The sequence below is a fragment of the Theropithecus gelada genome, chromosome 7a, assembly GCF_003255815.1.
Source record: "Theropithecus gelada isolate Dixy chromosome 7a, Tgel_1.0, whole genome shotgun sequence".
Classification (NCBI taxonomy): Eukaryota; Metazoa; Chordata; class Mammalia; order Primates; family Cercopithecidae; genus Theropithecus; species Theropithecus gelada.
This window is the reverse complement of record NC_037674.1, coordinates 38,374,635-38,395,882: the sequence shown is the minus strand read 5'-3', so window position 1 is coordinate 38,395,882 and position 21,248 is coordinate 38,374,635. Positions and strand designations below refer to the sequence as shown.

General features: G+C 46.7%; 1 protein-coding gene across 23 annotated transcripts in view; it reads right to left on the bottom strand.

Moving 5' to 3' along the window:
* TPM1 (tropomyosin 1) overlaps positions 1 to 20,623 on the bottom strand; it is a 41,021-nt gene extending 20,398 nt beyond the window's left edge. For 5 of the 23 annotated variants that reach the window (XM_025390166.1, XM_025390162.1, XM_025390163.1 and 2 more), the window contains exons 1-8: positions 20,325 to 20,623; positions 19,108 to 19,233; positions 6,342 to 6,475; positions 3,786 to 3,903; positions 2,536 to 2,606; positions 1,686 to 1,761; positions 1,196 to 1,258; positions 829 to 898 (exon numbers count right to left, since the gene is read on the bottom strand). In XM_025390166.1, the coding sequence (XP_025245951.1) occupies positions 829 to 898; positions 1,196 to 1,258; positions 1,686 to 1,761; positions 2,536 to 2,606; positions 3,786 to 3,903; positions 6,342 to 6,475; positions 19,108 to 19,233; positions 20,325 to 20,438 (772 nt within the window). In that variant the 5' untranslated portion in view covers positions 20,439 to 20,623. Of the gene's footprint in view, positions 1 to 828; positions 899 to 1,195; positions 1,259 to 1,685; positions 1,762 to 2,202; positions 2,279 to 2,535; positions 2,607 to 3,785; positions 3,904 to 6,341; positions 6,476 to 14,485; positions 14,882 to 19,107; positions 19,234 to 19,430; positions 19,557 to 20,324 lie in introns of those variants that run through there. The other 18 variants (XM_025390167.1, XM_025390165.1, XM_025390169.1 and 15 more) reach the window with 11 other exon arrangements.
* Positions 20,624 to 21,248: the final 625 nt, after the last annotated feature.

Genomic DNA, 21,248 nt, shown 5'->3' with positions numbered 1-21,248 from the left:
GCTTGAAAAGCAATGAGTGCCACACTTTATATGGCAGTGGTATGGCAAGTCTGCAATTTAGTTTTGTAATGCTGCAGGTTTCATACTTTGCTGCACTTTGGCAGATCATTTTGCAACCATTTGTCATTCTCTCTTCTCCACTATTTTGATTATCTGTACCAAACACTAGTTCCTTCTCTAATCCCTTCTGTGATGTATATATTTGTTTGTCTTTTTTCTTTCTTGTTCACAGCTAATCCTTCACAAACCTCAAAGCTCAACATTTAGGATATCGGTGAGATAGAGTGGTTATTACTAAAATAAAACCTAAGTGCCTTAGGGGAGAAATGCTTAAGTATAATTTTTCCCTCCTCCTTCAGGATATAAAGTAGTTTGATAAGATAATACATGACTTAAAAAAACCCCCAAATCCTTACTTTGAATTCATACTTGGAAGAAGATGGGTTCTTCTAAAAACAAGTCCACAATCACCACATCATTCCCAATTTAAATAGGAAGTGACACTAAAGATATAAAATATACTGAGTCATTCTCACCTATAAGCACCTCACTCACAATGAAAAATAAACCTGCCACACTTCTAATGAGCATGAAGTCAAGCTGGATGGCATCTGCCACTATGGCTGGTAGCTAACTAGTCACCTGGTGAGCAGAAGACTCAGGTTCATGAGTTTAAGAGCCACAGAGGAAAACCCCAGAGGACAGACAGGAAGAATGTGCAGGTGCAAAGGAGCGTATCAAGGTGGATGCCCTTGAATTGGAAAACTGTTTTGCCACATCACTATTTCACCAGAAGGATTAAACTAAAAACACTACTTAAGATCTTACCTTCTAAGTCATCAATGCTTTTCTCCAATTTAGTTACTGACCTCTCCGCAAACTCAGCCCGAGTCTCAGCCTGTAATGATTTATTTGAGTTAAAGTTGGGAAGTTTGGTGTTTCCCGCAGCTACAAACACAGGGAAACTAGAGGATGTAAATGAAGCACATCACCCATAAAGTGGATCTGAAACTACTTGTCAGTTTCAGTCACCTCTGTGAGAAATGGCAGCTAGCACTGTACACACACTCCAAGGCAACCTTAGAATATTCCTGACTTGGATCACTAGAACTTTAAAATGAAAAGGCCCTGACCAGTTCCATGAAAACAAACTCATTTAAAATCCAGTTGGCTTCATCCACAACTCTCATATTACCTCCTTCAGCTTGTCGGAAAGGACCTTGATCTCTTCCTCATATTTGTCTTCCTTCTGCGAGTACTGTAATTAGAAAGAGCATTCCAGATGTCAGGCTGCAGCTCAGTCTACTCATGGCTTCTCATGCAAAGAACTCGCCAGCCCAGCCAACAGATGTTAAGGATCTCTTAGGAGGTAATGGAACCTCTGATATCGAATGGCACACTGCAATACATTCTCTGCTTTCTTGCCTATTGTTTTACATGGGATAACAACAAGATAACTTATCCACTTGGCACTTGGTTTAAATTAAATTGATGACTCATATCCCTAAGATAAAATAAATTCTCTAGTTAATAAAAAGAATTTGTTACCTAGTAACTCTCCAAAAATCACCTCACAATATTGCCATTTACTAAAATGTCTACTGTATGTGTTGCTTTCACTGGCAGGGCCTCTTTGGAGCAGCTCTTAAAAGACGCCTTTCCCCCACACCATGCTCCTGGCCTACCTTCTCAGCCTGAGCCTCCAGTGACTTCAAGTTGTTCGTCACAGTTTTCAATTCTTCTTCAAGCTCGGCACATTTGCTAACGTTTTCGATCAGAGGCAGAAAGGGTGGGAGACAAGCCAAAGGAAGGAGGAGAGAAAAAGGAGAGGGATGGGAAAAAATGAAAACCGAGTCCTAGAGACGAAGGGCTGCCTGAAAGTAGCCAAATCATCGGGTATTAAAATGTTTAGTTTTGCCAGGAACACTGCCCCCCAACCTCGCAACAGCAGAAGGCAGGGTGACAAAATCCAACAACTTTGAAGTGCAATAATTTGGCTCCTTTTTTGGCTGCCCAAAGAGCATTTATGAAGGGAAAACAAAGGAGCATAAAGGACCAAGGGAAAGCACTTAAAGCAAGATATAAATAGCAGAGGGTGAAGTGAAGGTGCAGTCGTTATACCAAACGAACCAGTAGGCATTGGAAGCTGAAAGACGTCTGGGTTGCAGTTAAACCTAAAAACCACACATGAGCCATCAGTACCTTATCCTCTGCAGCCATTAATGCTTTCAAGGTCTGATCCATTATTCTTAATTGTTCTTCCAGCTGTCGGACTTGGCTGTTAGTGGACACAGGAAATGCACAAGGCCATTCACAAAATCAGTGTGCAGGTAAGGCATGCAGTGATACACGCATTCATACATAGACACCCCACACGAGTCCTCCATGTTCCATACTCGTGGCTCATCCACATCAAATGAGCACAAAAGGAGCCCGGAGCTGAAACAGGTAATGTGCAGCTGCCAGAAGGTCATGCTGTTTAGTCACTGCTCTGCAGCACCCCATTCGTGGCCTCCTGGCGCCGGGCCTGCTTACCCTTCTGAGAGCTCAGCCCGCTCCTCTGCACGTTCCAGGTCACTCTCAATGATGACCAGCTTACGGGCCACCTGCAGCAGGAAAACACAACACACACACCATGGATCTTGCAAGTTTTGTGTAGGAGGGCAGGGGGGTAGCGATCAGATCCCATCAGGCACTAAGGGTTTTGTCTACAAACAATATGATCCTCTTTCTGGTAGACCGGAGAGCAGCAACTCTCCATTAGGAGTGCGAGCAGAGAGGAGATCAGAGGCTTCTGCTCAGACTCAGAATGGTCAGCTGTGCTTGGGCAGTCCCAATTGGAAGTCTGATCTGGAACTGGCAGCCAGGCCAAAATGTGGAAGGAGGGAGAAAATACAAATTCACAATCTCAAAAACGGCAGTAGGATGAGACATATACTGAAAAGGTGGGGGCTGCCAGGAAAACAAAATAAACCTAAGAACTCCTTCAATTCGATGGCTGATCTGTACATCTACCTCCTTATTGCAGAGGAAGAATACGAGAGACACGAACGTGAGACAAGTTGGTGAGACAATTGACAAAATCAAATTTGTATTTAGTGGAAGAACCAGAGAGAGGAAGGGAGCCTCTGAAGCAGATCAAAACTTGTGAGCACAGTGTAATCTGAAGGTAATAATGATAATGAAAAGGAGGGGCAATGCTGTTTCAGGATAGCCACAATGTGATCCAATAAGGAAAAAACAGAAATCTTAATAATCATATTGCCTCTTATCGCAGGAGGCTGTTTTCATGCGAACATGACCAGCAGCAAATTCTACTGAAAATCTGCATTGATAATAGTTTTCTACCACCCTTGAGGAGAGAGGCCTCCATGAATCCACTGAGAAACTGTCTGTGGTCTCTGGGTTGCCCAATCTGGATGTGCCAGGTGACTCTGAGAAGTGACTTGCACCACGACAGCATGAGAGCCTCCTTTCACAAGACACAGGGCCCAACTCTCCCTTCTGGCCAAAGATCTTCTGTCCAGGTCTTTGTGGTTTGGGGAGAGGAGTTTTGGTCCTTCTTCCCAGTGCCACTGATCGGCTTCCTGATAAAGCCTGGGATCCCCTAGCAGGATTAAAATGAGAACTGTTTTCTGGAGACAAAGGAACTTTGCTTCTCGAAACCACCCATTTCTGCCAACCAAGCAGATGGCCTCACTGAGGAATCAAGACTGTGCATTGCTCCCTGGCCTCCTGAAGGCCACTGTTGGAAGTCCACAAGGCTGTGGGCCCCAGGACCTGACCTCTTCATATTTGCGGTCGGCATCTTCAGCAATGTGCTTGGCCTCTTTCAGTTGGATCTCCTGAATTTCCATTTTTTCTTCATCCTTTTGGGCTCGACTCTCAATGACTTTCATGCCTCTGGAAAGAAAGACAAGCAGGAAAACCCAAGATTTAGAGCTGACTTTCCCAAATGCACACTGCACTGCTGTGGCCTGTGAGGCTTAGTGTAAGTGGTAGACCAAAATAGAGCACAGAGCTACTTTTATTTTCCAAACCAGGAAACAACAATTTCCAGAGCTAAAGGTGGAAAAAAGAGACACATTTCTCTCTGTTCATTCACTGTGAATGAACTCTCTCACCTTGAGTACCGATCAAACTATCAGGCATCTAACATTAATGATAAAAGGTACCATGTCAGGATCCTGTCTGAATCTTGGCAGCATGAAACCGGAAAAGCCAATATGCTTTACTATTAAAAAGATAATGAGATTTCTTGCCTTTCCTGTGGGAAGCCTCAGCTTGCACATGAATCAAAGCTAGAACAAAATCAAACTTATCTTTATATACCTCTTTCTACAAAGAATCTTCTTACCCTGCCAACCATAAGCAAAAATATTAGACTTAATAAAATATTAGACTTAATATTAGATTTAATAAACTAGTAGGCCCACAAAAAATGCTGATATCTGACCATTTCAGACAAGTAATAATGGCAATTTCCTATGGTTCAACTGAATGCTTCAAATTAAGTTTTACCTGTAATGGAACCCTTTCATGACAGCAATGCTGGGAGACAGGCCTGACACTGTCCTCTATACTGAGTGTATTAGGGTCCTATGGCATGGTGTTATGTTTCAGAAAAATACTAACTGACCTATGATATTTTACAGATATATGGAATAACAAGTCATGTAAAATGGAATTCATTTATCAAAATTTAAGTAGGCAGTATAAGTGAACCACTATTTTTTTATTTTTATTTTTTGAGACAGAGTCTCACTCTGTCACCCAGGTTGGAGTGCAGTGGCGTGATCTTGGCTTCCTGAAACCTCCACCTCCTGGATTCAAGCGATTCTTCTGCCTCAGCCTCCCGAGTAGCTGGAATTACAGGTGTGCACCACCACACTTGGCTAAGTTTTGTATTTTTTAGTAGATTTAGGGGTTATGCCATGTTGGCCAGGCTGGTCTCGAACTCCTGGCCTCAAGTGATCTGCCCACCTCGGCCTCCTAAAGTGCTTGGATTACAGGTGTGAGCCACTGCATCTGGCCCACTATCTTTTGATGAAGCACTGGAATACAGTTGAGGAGATCTGGGTCGCAGTCTTGGCTTAGCCACAAATATGCTGTGAGCCTTGGTGCAAGTCACATTCGTCTCTGAGCCCTAGTTTTCTCATTTGTAAAACTAAGGGACTAAATGACCCCCAAGTCCCCTTTACTTCGAAGTCTAACATTACCAGACTGCCTTTAAGGTGCACTAACAAGTATATTTCAGAAAGAAGTCAGCCACAAAAACCGCTCTTATGTGTACACTGTAAGAGATGATTAGGCATCTTAAAGAAGTCCAAAATGCTTGGTTGGTGAAGAAACACTAAGCAGCAGTGGATAATGGCCTAAAAAGTTTAGCTAAAAATCTTCTCGAATCCTAAAGTCTGAAATCACTCTTTATACCGGGTACCTGGTGGCAGGATCACTTCAAAGAGTGAGAAATGGACAAGATGACTGACTGCCTTCACTTGCCCAGGTCACAGCACAGATAGATACACATTCAGTGTTCTGAGCCCTTCATGCTATGCCATCCCTCAAGCAGCAGAACGCTCTCTCACTTCACGGAGTCTCTCTTGAAGTACTTCCATGCAATACGGCAAATCCTTAATTCCAACAGTTGAGCATAAGGGAAAATGCCTTCTAGACCACCCAAGGCTGTGCTGGTCTATACAAACCATGCTTTCCTTTACTACCACAGAGCTGAATCTTAGAGTAATGATTCAGCTAGAGCCAGATTACAGCAGAGGAGGGCTCAGAACACACGAGCATCTGACTATTTGTGTGCACGTGTCTTGCGTGTATAGAGACCAAGTCCAAAATATTTTACTTTTGCAGACCGTATTTCTGCTTTGTGTTTTTTCTTCCACCTATTTGTTAAGCTATTTGACAACTGATAGTCCACAGTTCCTTTATTTAGGCCTAAGCTTCCTTGGTATGTTATAAAATAAAGTTATACTTTAACAAATGCACAACTGCTCTGTGGTCAGTAGGAATGAAAGGGCCAACTCGTATCCCTGACATTTCTCCTTTACATATCTGTCTGCCTCATTAGAGGGTGAGCTCTGTGAAGGCAGGAACAAGATCTTCTTCTTCTTTGTAACCTTAGGGCTTAGGACAGTGCTTTGGACATAGTAGGTGTTTCACTGATGCTAAATGAACAAAACCAACTGAGTTATACCTGGGATCAATAGAGGAAATGATCCCACCACCAGGGGACTGAAAAATTCTTAAACCTCAAAGATCACGGGAGCCCTCCGGTTTATTCCACCAGGAAAGGCAGCTGCAAAAGATGGCTGATGGGGCATTCTCACCTCTCACTCTCATCTGCTGCCTTCTCAGCTTCCTCCAGCTTCTGCAAAGCTGTTGCCAGACGCTCCTGGGCACGATCCAACTCTTCCTCAACGAGCTGGATGCGTCTGTTCAGAGAAGCTACATCGGCTTCAGCCTAGGTAGAGAGAGTGAAAAGCATTTCAGAGTTGGGGAGAAAGTGAAGGCGGTAGCTTCAGGAAATGGCTGGGACTGCAATGCTGATTTCAGACAGGAAGATTGTCTTGTGGTGAGCTACCTTTAAGTGCATTACAAGCCCTTATCAACTCCGGAGTTCTCGGACACATTCATACATTGATTCATACAGTAAACATCCATATTTGTGTATACACAAATCTATACACACAATTCTCATCAGACAGATCATTAGCACATGCTCTTCCACATGGTTCCTTTCTTCCACAGATTTCAACACCCTGGCTTTACTTGCCTGTTAAACAAGAGCGTCATCACAGCCACCTCACTCACTGGGGGCCTGAAGTGTGAACTGAGACAAGACTTACCCAGGCTCAGCCATGTAAGACAATAGCAGTACAGCCAGAAATCGGACTCAAGAGTTTCACACAAGTCTTTTCTTCTAGCCACTTTATCAAAGGATCCTTACAAAGGAACTCAAATAGTTTAAAATTCAGGGGTTCTAAAATACACACCACATGAAGGCCCAACACAATCCAGTAACCCCTTGTAGAATAACTGGCCTCATTGGAACAGAGCCAAGACAAATTTCCCAAGTGTTTTTGATGTAAGCCTATGAAATTTCTTCGAAGTCAAGGTTAATACAAGAAAAGTATCAAACTACTAAAAAGAAAAATAATACAAGTACTGTTTTTACTTGGTATCTATGTCTGAAATAAAACGTTGGTTTCTTTGAGAAGTAATGATTTTTTCCCTGTCATAAGAAATTGTTGCTATGAGTCTCAGAACACTTGTAAGACTATGATGGTCCATTATACACACTTGCACTGGTGGCTGTTTAAATATTGTGCATGGAAGTGGGAGGCAGAATTTACTCATTAGGTACAATATCCTCATCCACTGTGAATGTATGTTCACTAAGGGGTGGCAGGGTTTTCAGAACACTTAGGAGTTTTCTAGAAATTACAATACACACTTAGGGACCCATGGTAATAGGATAACAAATTTCTCTACATACAGCCCTGTCTTTGCCATTGACCTGTAAGCTGCTCGCATCCAGAGAACTCACAGTTCTCTGCACAGAGTACGGGCTCAGTAAGATAAGTAAAACCAACCTAATTTTAATAAAAGCAATGTTCTTAGCTTATGGATCCACAATACAGAGTTGGAAATGCAAATGTAGTTAGAGACTGTGGTCAGTCTTTAATCAAAGGAATCTGAGAACCTTCAGCTCTTTGCTCATCTAGATTTGTAAGATTTTAAATGCCAAGTTTTATCTGAGAAGACAGGTGAGTAGGGCATCTCCAACCATGGTGAAGGACTCTATAAAAACATGTGAATACACTTTTATCTTGACAAAAATGTAGTAATTGGTTGATGGAGGCAGGGAGCAGGGCAAATGTGAAATAAACCGGAGGAAGAGCATTTACAACTGTACTGCCTACGAAGTAAATCATTATCAGTGCACAGCTGGTAAATGGGCCCAGCTAGGAATTACTGGCAGATGACTGTTGTTTCTGGTGTGTGTGTGTATTGAAGGGCAAGGGTAATAGGATAACAAATTTCTTAATTATAGAGAAGTGTCTTTGAAAAACCATTGGGCGTTTTTTTATTACTATTACTGGAAGGATGTATATATTAAGGATATACTTCTGGGTCAGTTAAGATTTCTTCACTTTTCTATATTTTCATTTTCCAGTAAAATTCTATTCCTTTTGAGGGTGGAGGGGAACTCAAAGCTGAAGCAAAAACAAAGGGCAAACAAAACAAAACAAAATTAAAAACCACACAAAAAACCAAGCACACAATCCAAAAGCCCTACAACAACAAAAAGCCTCCGCAGAGGGTCTAGGTTATGTATTCAAAAGCACTGTGCACTTTCTTTTCATTCTTCCTTTCTTACTATTTTCAATATGATGGCAAATATCCTTGTTATAGAGGCTACGGCCTATTAGAGCAATGCCAGCAAGATTTTCAAAACTTTTTTGTAGCTACCAAGTTCTAAGTTCTCTGCCCTGCTTTAGATCTGGGCCTAAACCTCAAGGACTTTGTACTCACAGAAAGATGACTGTTTACGTTTTGGGGATAGAACCCTCTGGGTGACAGGTCTCTATCCCCCAGCTCCCCACACAGCTGAGTCACCAGAAAGGAAGGAGACAGCACCTCATGTTCATTCCAGCCTCGCACATGAGATCTCCCTACCCAAAGGGCCCCCACCAATCCATCCATGTCTTCCCTCCGATCAACCCCACCCCCATTCTTTCCCTTAGCTCTTGGCACTGCGTTTACAGAATGCTGTTGTCTAAATGCCACTCCTGTGTTTCCCCAGGGTCGTTCTGTAGAACCTCAGACTCCTGGAAATCAGAAAATATGTCCTACAGGAATACTAGCCAGCAGGGCTTCATACAGGGTGCCCCAGCAACAACTGGGCATGGAGACCCATTTCTAGGTGCCAGTTTGTGATACAGAGAGAGGAATGGTAGGGCACACACAGCAGACCTGAGGGTGCCTGCCCCTTCCTGAGGAGGCCCTGTAAATCCAAAAAATAGAGTCTCAACTTTTTAGCTAGAAGGATCCCTAGGCATTGTCCACATCAGCAATTCCCACAAGTGACTGAGTGTCAGAATCAACCCAGAGATGAGCATTAAAAAAATCAAAATTTCAGGTGGGCGCTGATCCCAGCCTATAATCCCAGCACTTTGGGAGGCCGAGGCAGCTGGGTCATGAGGTCAAGAGTTTGAGACCAGCCTGACCAACATGGTGAAACTCTACTAAAAACACAAAAATTAGCCAGGCGTGGTGGAACGTGCCTGTAATCCCAGCTACTCAGGAGGCTGAGCAGGAGAATCACTTGAACCCGGGAGGCAGAGGTTGCAGTGAGCCGAGATCACGCCACAGCACTCTAGCCTAGGTGACAGAGCAAGACTCTGCCTCAAAAATAAATAAATAAAAAAAATTAAAAAAAAAATAAATAAATATTTAAAAAATCAAACTTCCAGGCCCTGTCCCTAGGGATTCTGATTCAGGAGGTCAAAGGGGAGGGCAGGAATCTGTACTATAAATAAACAATCCCCTTTGCCACCACCCAAAGAAGCTGGCCATTCTTCTAGCTCTTGACTAAAAAGAGGCGGCAGGAGGGAACTCTGACCCTGGGCACTGAAGTATGCGGAGGCCATAGAGTCATCAGTGGGAGACAGGATTAAAATCCAAGTCACCAGGCTCCTGGCATGCCAGCTCTCCACTTGTCACTTCTCCTGGCTTCCCGGAACGTCATGGAAACCTTGGAACTGGCAGTTCTCACTCCTGTGGTCTTTATCTCTTCCGACATCAGATTGAGATGTTCTCCCGCCCCCATCCCAACTCCCCAAGAAAGGCCTCAGGGACAGACCCTAATTAGGACTAGGAGAACAGCTGCTGCAATGCAAATCATCCACTAAAGTGATGATCACAATCTTTTTGAAATTAGGCAGGATATAAAATTGAAAACTTCATAAAACAATGCTAATGGGTAATAGGAAGCTCACGTAAGGACATGGAACATAAGGACACGGAACATTTACTCCCTGGCCCAGAAGTCAATGCCTACTGCCCCAGAGGTTTCAGAGCAGGACAGGCAGAGGGCCTTTGAGGTTAAAGCCAGGACCTGGGAGTAGTATCTGAGGCACACCTAACTTTATGGGAAAACCCTGAACCCATGACAGGCTCTGCAGGCCCTATTACATTGGCCTAGTAGAATTTTTGTTTGGTTTGTTAGAATTCAAGATATGTTTAATTTTATAATTTAATCAGGGCTACTTTTTTCTCTTTCTTATTTTTACTTTTTATTCTGATTTATTATGCTCTATGCTCCAAAAGCCCCACACCTCTCACCTTTACTAGCTTTTATTTCTGGTATTTTTTTTTCTAAGTTTTGAGGTTATTTCGATATTTTCTAAGGTTCTTTTCATCATGGCACCTGGGGATTCTTAAGGACCTGCTGTTGCCTCTGCTGGTACAAGCCCATAGACACATGACCATCTGTTATTTAAAAGCACATATAAATAACAAGGCATTTGGGGAGGGTCAAGACCCCGGACACAAATTATTTCTAGGCATGTAAATCACTCTTAGTGTACTAAGTTAGCTTTCTTCTTCTTCTTCTTTTTTTTCTTTGAGATGGAGTCTAGCTGTGTCTCCCAGGCTGGAGTGCAGTGGCGTGACCTTGGCTCACTGCAACCTCCGCCTCCCTGGTTCAAGCGATTCTCCTGCCTCAGTCTCCCCAGTAGCTAGGATTACAGGCACGTGACACCATGCCCAGTTAATTGTTGTATTTTTAGTAGAGATGGGATTTCACCATGTTGGCTAGGCTAGTCTCGAACTGCCGACCTCAGGTGATCCACCCGCCTCGGCCTCCCAAAGTGCCGGCATTACAGGCGTGAGCCACTGCACCCAGGGGAGTTAGCTTTCTTCTAACAACAGCCCCACGTGCTGACTGCCAGTGAAGTCTTTCAATTTGGGATGATAGTTTCTTTTATTTCAAAAGTGCTATTGTGTTCTAACAATTAATGAACTACTCAAAAAAGAGACTGCTGTATTAGTCAAGGCTACCAATGTCTTCCTGCAGATCTGTTTTTAAATAACTTCCTGGTGCTTTGTACTTGAGGTGCCTTATAATGCATATGACCCTCCTCTAAGGTAACAGCCCAAGGGCATGCACCCCATTCCCCCACCCCAACATGGTACTATATAGAAATCAAGGGCATGCCCACCCCACCATAGTATAATATCCCAAATCAGATTTGGAAAAAAAAAAAAAAAAAAAAAAAACCTTTTACGAGGCTTAGATTTTCATGAAATCCAGATGTTTCAGCCAATACAACCACAGAAAATTAAAAATGGCAGTGACTTTTACTTTTTGAAAAAGTATTCCAGGTAAGGCTATTAAGAAAAAATACTGGTGGGAGAATATTATATTCTAGAAATCAATCCTCTGCAATATGTTTCCAAAGTCCTGACTGAACCGGGAGTGGAAACTGGGATGATCAAAGGTCAGGTCCTTTTTATTTTATGCAAACTGTAGTTATACGAAGAAGGTTTCACCCAACTTGCTGTGTAAGACCAAGTGACCACAGCCAAGCTAAACTTCTGCCCTTATATGGTAAGGAAAGGGGGGAAAAACACTGATGACATTAAGGGGCACTCCCATGGATAACAGATAAACACAACCTCCTGTGTGTGTGCCAAAGCCCATAATTTACGAGGCATATTTGTATAATGAGGGAGAACAGACATGAACAAGGCATTGTAGTGCCTCTGCCTTGCCTACATATGAAAGCAGAAATCGAGAGTGTACATTCCAGTTACAGCCACTCTGGGAGTGCCAATGCAAGCACAAAATGCACCCTCGGTTTCCTATCCCGGAAATATTTACCAAGTGTAAAGAGGGAAAATGCTGGGAATTTTTGTAAATTGGTTATTTCCCATGATTTAATCATGTTACTAATTAAGAACCTTCTGGCCACAACTCCCTGTCTCCTTGTTTGCTGGATACTACTCAGAAAGGAAGATTCTTCTTGCCTTTTTTTTTTTTTTTTTTAAATAATGACAAAACCCTAGTGGGTCACAAGATCTGGAGTCAATCATGTCAAGCAAAATAACCTCATTCCAACATTTTGAAGGATCCACACAACTTGGAAACACAGACTAGAAGGAAGTAAGGGATGGCTGCTTTTTCCAAGGTAAGGGCTGGTTTAATAGGGCCTATTAACTACAGTCTGAACGTCTGAGTATTTGAATTTAGGCCAACTCTCTGGTCAAATATTTTTTGCAGTGGCTCACGGTTTTGTCACTAAACCTTTATCTTTGCTGCCAAAAGAAACTGTTACTGCTAGCTTAACTCACAGCCCAAGCTACATCTAAATACCTAAGGTAGCTACACTTCAGTTCCAATTTCAGAAGTTAGGAACAACTTGCAGCCTGAAAGTCTCTCTTCAATGGTCTGATCCAGTCCTCAAGTTGCTGTCTTAAAAGGTTCTATGTTCAATCACCCAGGTAGACTGCTTGCAAAAATTTCTTAAAATGAAACCACTTAAACCACTTTTGATATAAAGCCGTGAAAAGAATGAAAGTATTAATTATCTTTAGCCGACTGGCACAGGAAGAGTACTGTTATAAAAACGATGCACAAAAGATGCACATTAAAATAAAAGTAATAATGTGCCCTTCATAAAATTTATCTTCTGTGTCTAACATCAATCACTAGGCCAGGAGTCAATACAAGGCTCTTCCGCATAGGGTCACACATACTCTTTCTTAGCAGGGTGAGAAGACCTCAGACTTCTACCACTAACACCACTTCAACCCATCAAACATGCCTACCAGCCTGTCCACTTCCTCTTCATTCAAGCTCCCCGCCCCAAAAAATGTTGATTAAAAGCAGTAAATGAAGTGTTTTATGATGTCATAAAATGAGCAAGCCATTTTTAAGACCCCTTGCTGCGTGGGGAACTGAAGGTGAAGGAGCACTGTGTTGCCAGGGCTGTGCAGTTTTAATGACAGTGGGCACACAGCACTTACCCTGCTGTGCCAAGCACCACTGTACTGTCTGTACATAGTAACTCCTTTAACCGACAGGAAGATGCTGTTACTACCCACACTTTACACTGAGGGAACTGAAACACAGAGGTTAAGTAAATTGCCCACTGCTAGTAAGTAGTGGAGCCAGGATTCAAATTCTGACAGTCTGGGTCCAAAGTTCTTGTTCTTATCCATCATATTCTATATAGTTCAAATGGTTCAACGACAGCTGCTAGCCAGTTAGGGAGTCGGAATTAGTTTACCACCCAGCCAAGTTCAGGGATATCCACAGGACTTTTGCTGACTCGTCCTATAAAGCAAATACTGAGAATTATCTTTCGCCTATTGATTTCCTTTTTCCTGCTTGTATTTTATCTGAAACTTTCTCTAGTTGAGCTTTCCTCTGAAGAGGACCATTTCAGATCTTGAAGTTTCTGTGGCCAGCCATACAGCCATTTACAAACACTTAACCAGAACGATTTACTCAACTCAGAACAGCCCCGTATATTAAGCACAGCAAGACATCATACTATCGCTTGTCATAACATTCCTAAGGTGTTTGTTTCAGTATCTTGATTAAAATACACACACACACACACAAAATCGACAAATATCAAATACTATACTACCTCTGAAATCCTGTTCCTGTTTGCTGGATACACTTGCCTTAGAAGAAAGGAAGGAAGCCAGGTATTACATTTAACAAGGGGGAGGGGAAGCCCGCAAGAGAATACACCCAATAACTGTTGATATTTCGCCAACTTCTTCCAAGACTTGGTAACAAAAGATTATCTATCTGTACGAGAGAAGAGCGAAGGAGGACTGCTGAAGAAAGGGAAAGGTGAAGGGTATTGTACTATATATTAGCTCTTCCAGCAGAACGCGGCGCTGTCAAGCTGTCAATGGCTCTCTACCACCTCAGAGACACAGGCCTCCGGGAAACCACAGGGTCGACGGGGACGGCGGAGTGCAGCATCCCCGGGCCCCAAGTCCACAGTGTCTCTCCCACTTGACCTGTCGGCACCCCCTTCTCAAAGGTACGCATGTCCAAGAGGAAGGACCTCCTCCCACTCCACTCTCAGAGTAAAGCAAGCCAGCAGCGCAAAGTGCACCTCCCGGGGACGCAGACACACGACCGAAAGCCACCACCCCAGAAACAGAACCTTCCTGGGAAAATGCTCCTTCCAGAACCTTCTCAACACCACCCCTGCTTCCCCTGGGAGCGTTTACTTTAGATCAGCGAGATGGAAAGGAAAGGCTGAGAATAGGCCGGGCCCCTCCCCAGAGCCCGCCGCCAGCTGGCCCAGGTGCGCCAGGTGCGCCCTGGAGGCGTGGGGACTGGGGACCGGAGCCTGCAGGAGGGCCCTGCTGGGCGCCGCGGGGCTGCCCGGGGAGGATGCGCCTCTGGGGTCTGCGGGGTGATGGGTGGGTCCCTTACGGTCTCCCTCAGCTTCCTCTCGTGGTCCAGCTCGCGCTGCAGGGTGCCCGCGCGCTCCTCTGCGGCGTCCGCCTGCTCCTGCAGGCTCCGGATCTTCCTCCGCACCGCCTCCAGGGAGCTACTCCCCGCCATCGCGCCGGACCGGTAGGCGGGCGGGCGGGCTGCAATGGGAGAGGCCGGCTGCTGCCCTGCGGACCCGGCTGCCGCGGCTGTCCCGGCTGCCCAGCGCCGGTCCGCCCCGCCCAGGCCTCTCCGTGCGACGGCGGCGCCCCCTGCAGCCAGGAGCAGTCCGGAAGTCGCGGCCTCCAGGGCGGCGCAGACGAACCGCAGGCGGGCGCACGAGCGCCGGGGGCGGGCACGGCAGGGCGGGGTGCGCGCCGCGGATCCCGGGACCGGCCGGGGTACTGCGCATGCTCGAGGCGGCTGGTAGAAAGGCGCGCCCGGAGCGCGGCGGGGGTACCTGGTGGGCTGGGCGCTCCGGGAGGCCACTGCACGAGGGTTCTGGCTTCCACTTATAAGGCCCCTCCCCGGCGCCGTGGTGACCCGGGGAAACGGAGTTGGCTGCTAAGGGCAATAGCGACTCCTGCTGGCCGCGGGAGCGCTGCGCTCCGGAGTCCAGATTCCCATGCCCAGGAGCCAGAGAAGCTGAGCTGCGGGTCTGGAGCCGGAATATGCCCTAAAGGGACTGATCCTAACCACAAGATTATAACCCCAAAGGGACTGATCCTAACCACAAGATTATAACCCCAGCAATACCCCCATTCCCCCAAACTTCACGAAGTGAAAAGCACCCACGTGTAGAGCATAGTGGTTAGACCTCCTGTTCTAAATGCAGTTTTCCTACGTTGAATCTGGCGCCTAGTTTCCTGCTGCGTGACTTCGGACAAATAACTTGTCTTCTCTGGGCGTCCTCTGTAAAAGTGGGAATAATAATAGTACTTTCCCCATGAGGTTGCTATGAGAATTATGAAGGACCATAAAGCGTTTAGCACAATACCTTGTACATAGTTAAAAACTCAAACGATAGCTACGATTAAGAAATAACACAAGCACTGTTTTAAGAGTCAGGCTGAGGCCCATAAGCAGCTGTGTGATCCCAGGCCAACCTCGCTGGGGCTCAATTCCCATGAAAACAGCCATCCAAAGGGTCTCTTGTCTTTACAGCCTTCTTTGGTGTCAGACCAGCCTCTGCCATCTCCTGGAATCCGATCAATCCTGGGCTGGACTGGGATGCCTTTAAAAGGCGCCCCAAGGAAAGCCACAGAACCCTATGAGAGAACCTCTGGCTACAGGTGGAGAAAACCACTGCAGATACAATCTCCGCTGATTTCCCCCTTGTGATGTATTCTTAAATGCCTTCTAAGTCTCAGGGCTTTTTCTCCTCAGCTTTGTCACAGAAAGCTCTTAAAGCCAGCTCCCTATGTGTGGGAATAATAAAGAAAACATGCTTGACAACCCTCTCCTCCTCCAAGCCCTAACAAAGAACTTTTGCTTTCCTGACTCATTTTCTGTGGAGTTCCTCATAGCCTCTGCTGAGACTCTCACAAATCCCAGCTTGGGTCCTTGCATCCTGTAGGTGGGAGCGTCTCGCTTTGTTTTCACGTGGTTTATCTGGTCAGGCGGGGAGGTTACAGCTGGTCCCCTAAGTGCAGAGACTGTGGGCCTCCAACATTGAGAATGGGGGAACCGGGTGTCTGGGAACCTCCAGGAGCTGCCAGGAAACTGCAGGACACTGGCAAGTGCTCTAAGCAGCCAATTAGTGACTTAATGTCCTGGGAAAGTCAGTTTCAGGTGAGTTCATTTTCATGCTGATGTCATTATGCAAGAGTTTAGAAGCGTTTTCTCACCCTTGTCTGCAGGTTGGAATCACTTGGGTATTTTTCAAATGCTGCCGCCTGGGTTGCACCCCAGGGATTCTGATTTAACTGGCCTTGGGTGCATCCTAACTGTAGGTTTTAAAAGCTTCCTAAGTGATTATGTTTAGAGGAGGTTGAGAATCCCTAAGTTAGGAAGTAAAGACCTACAAAGGGATAAAGACTCACATGCTATAAATATCAGATATATCACAGTTACTGGGGAAGAGATTGGGGGCCAGAAAAAAATGGAGTCTTCGATCCCCTTCAGCCTCACTTTTGACTTAGGTGGAACGACAACACAAAATTCGAAACAAGACCATCAGGGATACTACTCCTGGATGACAATCTTCTAAGCTAGGAAGAGCCCACTTCCAGAATAGGATTTGTAAAGTACATCAGTAAAGTAGCAGAAAAATGTTTTTAGTAATAATAATAAAAAAAATGTAAAAGTGTTTTACACTGGTGAACAATGACAGTAAAATGTCCTAATCCCAAAGGTAATATGATTCCACCCCAGGAAACTGACTTCTCCCTCACCCCACTTCTCCCTTTTTCTAGTGACATCTGTCTCTTCCTCCTCAAGTTCTGACTATTTTGTAATAAATAAAAGCTACCACTCTGAATACGGTCATGCACCACATAATGATGTTTCGGTCAACGAGGGGCTGCATATATGAGAGTAGCCTCATAAGATTATAATAGAGCTAAAAAATTCCTATGGCCTGGTGATTTGTCTTACAATTGTTGACAGTATTCAGTACAGTAACATGCTGTACAGGTTTGTAGCCTAGGTGTTTAGTAGGCTATACCCTCTAGGTTTGTGTAAGTACTATACACTCTATGGTGTTTTCACAATGAAGAAATCACCTAACGACACATGTCTCAGACTTTATCCCCCTTCGTTAATCAACAAATCACTGTATAGCATTTCTTCACTAACTTCTTCAATATTCCTACGGGCTCCAAACTCCAGACAACCTAAAGTGTCCTAAAAGGGAATGTGATCAATACACTACCCAAAAAACCATATATGCCAGATTTAGGGGCAGTTCCCCAGTGGGAAAAATAAGCAAAACAAGATCCAAGAAGGTCCCTCCCCTGCTGCTTCCCACACCAGCTGACTTTAAATAACTTCTTTTCCATTTCTGCCCCACCCCATTCCAGTGCTCCCTTCAACAAGACTTTTCAATAAAGACATGTTAGCACTGCATAGTTATAATAATTATTATCCTTTTTTTTTTTTTTTTTTTTTTAAGAATTGTAGTAACCTTTTTCTCCCTCTTTTGCCTTCAGTCTTACTGGGCTATTTTCAAATTCTCTGCATTCTTTTCCTTATAAGGACTATCTTTCCTTGATCTATCAGCAGCTCTTTTGAAAAAGCTAAATAAACGTCCTGCTGGAGAATTTGCGGGAGGCAGGCATCTTTCATTTAGCCATATATAGAGCAGGCATCTGATCTGCATTATACAAAGTAGGCTCAGAGTTATATATGGTTTTTGGCTCTTTTTCCAAAGCCAGGTAGTTTATAATTTAAATGTTTTAGCGAAATCAGTGCTTCCCCCAAATCCCCTTTCCAGGAACCTTTTCACTGAAAATTTCTTTTTGTCAGATTCTAAATGTCCTCTCTGGATTTCTCATTTACAAAGCACGCCTGGACATACGTCTCAAGCCTTTCATGCTACAAAGGCCTTTACTAATTTCAAGACCTGAGACCCTTCAGTTATTTGCATGTTACTTTCATATAAAAAAGTCTGCTGTTGCCCTTGGTGTTTCAACTGCTGGCATAGCTTTCCCTGTGCTCACGCATTCTTGGAATTGTTACCAACTTCCCAAGGAATTCTTTTCTAATTGGGCCTCTAGGCTTAATTAGCTTTTAGCATGGAATCCAATGGTGTGAAAAGAAGTTGGTTCTTTGGCTTGACTTTCTGAGGCAGAAGAGGCAAGCCCTCAATTAAAAAGCTTCCAAAGGGCAGTGGACAAAGAGCTTAGGAGGGCCTTAGCTGTGTGCATCACCCCTGCAACTATGTGGCGGTTGTCAAAAGGCTGACAGGTGGGGGCGGGGCCAGCAGGAGGGGCAGGGGGCAGCTAACTCACTATACCATATAAAGCACTGAGCTATATATAACTCACAGCTTACTTTCTGGACCTAGTGCCTTCAGACTGCAGACCCAAGCAAGTATCATCTTCCCAGGCAGATCTTAAGGGGTGGATTAAGGCTTACGCTAGTGAGAAAGGAAGCCTCAAAGTGTCTCTGTGCCTCACCATGAAGTGCAACCTTCTAAGTAAAAGTACCATTGTGTCATTTCTTTCATTTAGAGGCCAGGTTCTCTGAACCCTGACTAGACCCACCACCAAAATCCAGAACTTCCCACCCACTGGAGAGGGCAAAAGGAAAGAAAGTGAAGAAAACCTGGCATTCTCTCCACAAACCTTGGTGACGACACCTCAAGGGTTTTCTGCCACCAGGGAAGTGAAGTTCACCTCCAGAGTCCAATTTCAGCTGCTCTATTCTCCCAGCCTCTCATCTACCCACCTCCACCCCCAGGGAGGTAAAGGAAAGGAGAAGAAGAGAGGAGTGGATGAAATATAAATGAATGTGTGCAGTAGCAGTCAGAGGCGGCATCCAATGCTCTGGGCCATGGCAGGGCTGTGTGCAGGTGTCCAGCAGGAGAAGGTAACCTTCCTCCATTGCTCTCTAGCCCTGTGGTGACCGCAGAGTGGCCACGCAGGCAAGAGGTGAGGGAAGCAGTGTGAGCGTGCACTTACGTCGGTGGCCTTTTTCTCTGCCAGCTCCAGCTTCTCCTGGGCATCTTTGAGAGCCTCAGAGTATTTGTCCAGTTCATCTTCGGTGCCCTTGAGTTTCTTTTGCAGTGACACCAGCTCATCTTCCAGCTGGGATTTGGCCAGGGGGTACGGGGAGGGAGGGGGGTGCAGCAGGCAGCGTGATCCCGAAGGGGAGGGGTGTGGGTGCACAGAACCAGAAGGACAGGGACAGCGGGAGAGACAGAGGGAAAGACAGGGAGAGAGAGAGAGAGAAAGAGAAAGAGTTAGCCATTCGTGCGCCACGCTGTGCCGCGCGCCCCGGGTACCTTGGCGGCGGCCTCCTCGGCGGCCAGGAGGCTGTCCTCCGCCTTGTGCAGCTCCTCCAGCACCCGGTCCCGCTCGTCCTCCGACACCCGCAGCAACTTCTCCTTGGCCGCGATGTCCTCCTCGAGCTGGGGGCAGCGGCGGGCGGGCGCGGACGGCCGGCACGGACCGGGTGTTAGACACACACAACACACGGGCATCGGGTTGACTGGGGCCCCTGGGGCTCGGGGCACCGCCGCCGAGATGGAGTGCAAGGGACCCAAGGTAACTTTCTCTTTACCCGAGCTGGAACCGCTCCAGGGCTCACCCCGCACACCCACCTGCCCTGGGAGGAGACTCCTGCCGAGGTCTCAGCGGGCTCAAGTCCACTACTTGGGGACACAGAAGAACGCCACTGCTGGCCTGGCTTTCGGGCTGTAGCCTCCATTCCGTCCCATCTTTGTTCTTTGGTAACAACTCCATGACTCCCCTTTCCTCCCCAAGTTTAACGTTCCTTTCTCCCCAGTCAAAAGTCAAATAACTTATAACACTTGAATTACTCGACACCCTTTCTCCATCCCGCGCCCTTCCTTCAAACGTCCCCAGGAACCGGGTGTCCTCCTCCCTCCCCCAAACTGATTCCCAGTCCTGAGAATAAAGCGCCTCTAGGACTTGACTTCGCGGGCCATGGGAACCAGAGAAGGGAAATAAGCGTCCTCAGATCAGACTACAAAGTTAGACTAAGCCTGGCTCTTGCATTTCCCTTCCTTCTTTCCAGACGCGCGCCCTGGCCGCCCTGGGTGGTGGTGGGGGTAGGGTGGTGGCTCCCCGAGTCCTCGGGGTGGGGATCCAGCCGGGGGTGCCAGGCTCGGGTCCCCGCGCTCGGGGCGCGGGTTCAGGGCCGGGGAGGCGCAGACCTGCTTGCTCCTGTCTTCCGCCGCCTTCTTGTCGGCTTCCGCCTGCTCAGCTCGATCCAAGGCGTTCTCCTTGTCGAGCTTCAGCATCTGCATCTTCTTCTTGATGGCGTCCATGGTGGCGGCTGCGAGGGGCCCTGGGGCTGCGGCAGGAGCGGCGGGGCGAGCGCGCGATCGGGCGGAGGAGCGGGAGTGCGAGCGCGGAGCCGCCTGCTGCTCCCAGATATGTACTTTCCCAAGGGGGCGACCGCATTCCTCAAGACAGCCAATACTTTTTTGGAAAAGCTTTTTTCTCCTGCCCCCCTTCCTCCTCTCCTCCCTCCGCCCAGTGCCCCCTCCCCGCTCCTCCCGCGGGGGCTGCTCGCCCATTCGCTGCCGGCCGCCGGCCTCCCAGTTGACGGTGGATATGACTATATATGGGGACCCGAGCCGCCGAGTCGGCTGCCGAGAAGGCCGCCCTGTTTCTAAACCTGCGAGCCAGGGAGAGGGCGTTGGGGCCGAGCCGGGTCTAAGGCGCAACCCTCTTCCCTCCGCGCCCCCTTCTCTCAGGGCCGACACCCCGCCATTTGGATCCCCAGCCGAGCCTGCTGTGAGCCGCCGGAGGCTGGGAGAGCGCGGGCCAAGTGGTGGATGCGCGTCGCCCCCCTGGGCCGTCCCCCGGCGCGCTTAGCCAAAGGCCCGGAGGCTTCCCAGCCGTGCCGCACCCCGCGTCAGGGCCGGTGCGCTCTCGGCACCCGCCAGCGCCTCCCAGGCAGCTCTCAGCCAGCCAGGTGTCATCCTGGGCGCTCACGCTCTGGAAACTCAACTGAAACAGAGAAAGGGAGAACGTGGGAGAAAGCCTGGGGCGGCTTCTGAGACTTTCTCTGCGGGCGCGGGTCAGAAAGGCAGGGGGCGGCACAGCGACAGCACACGGAGTCTTGTTTTCTG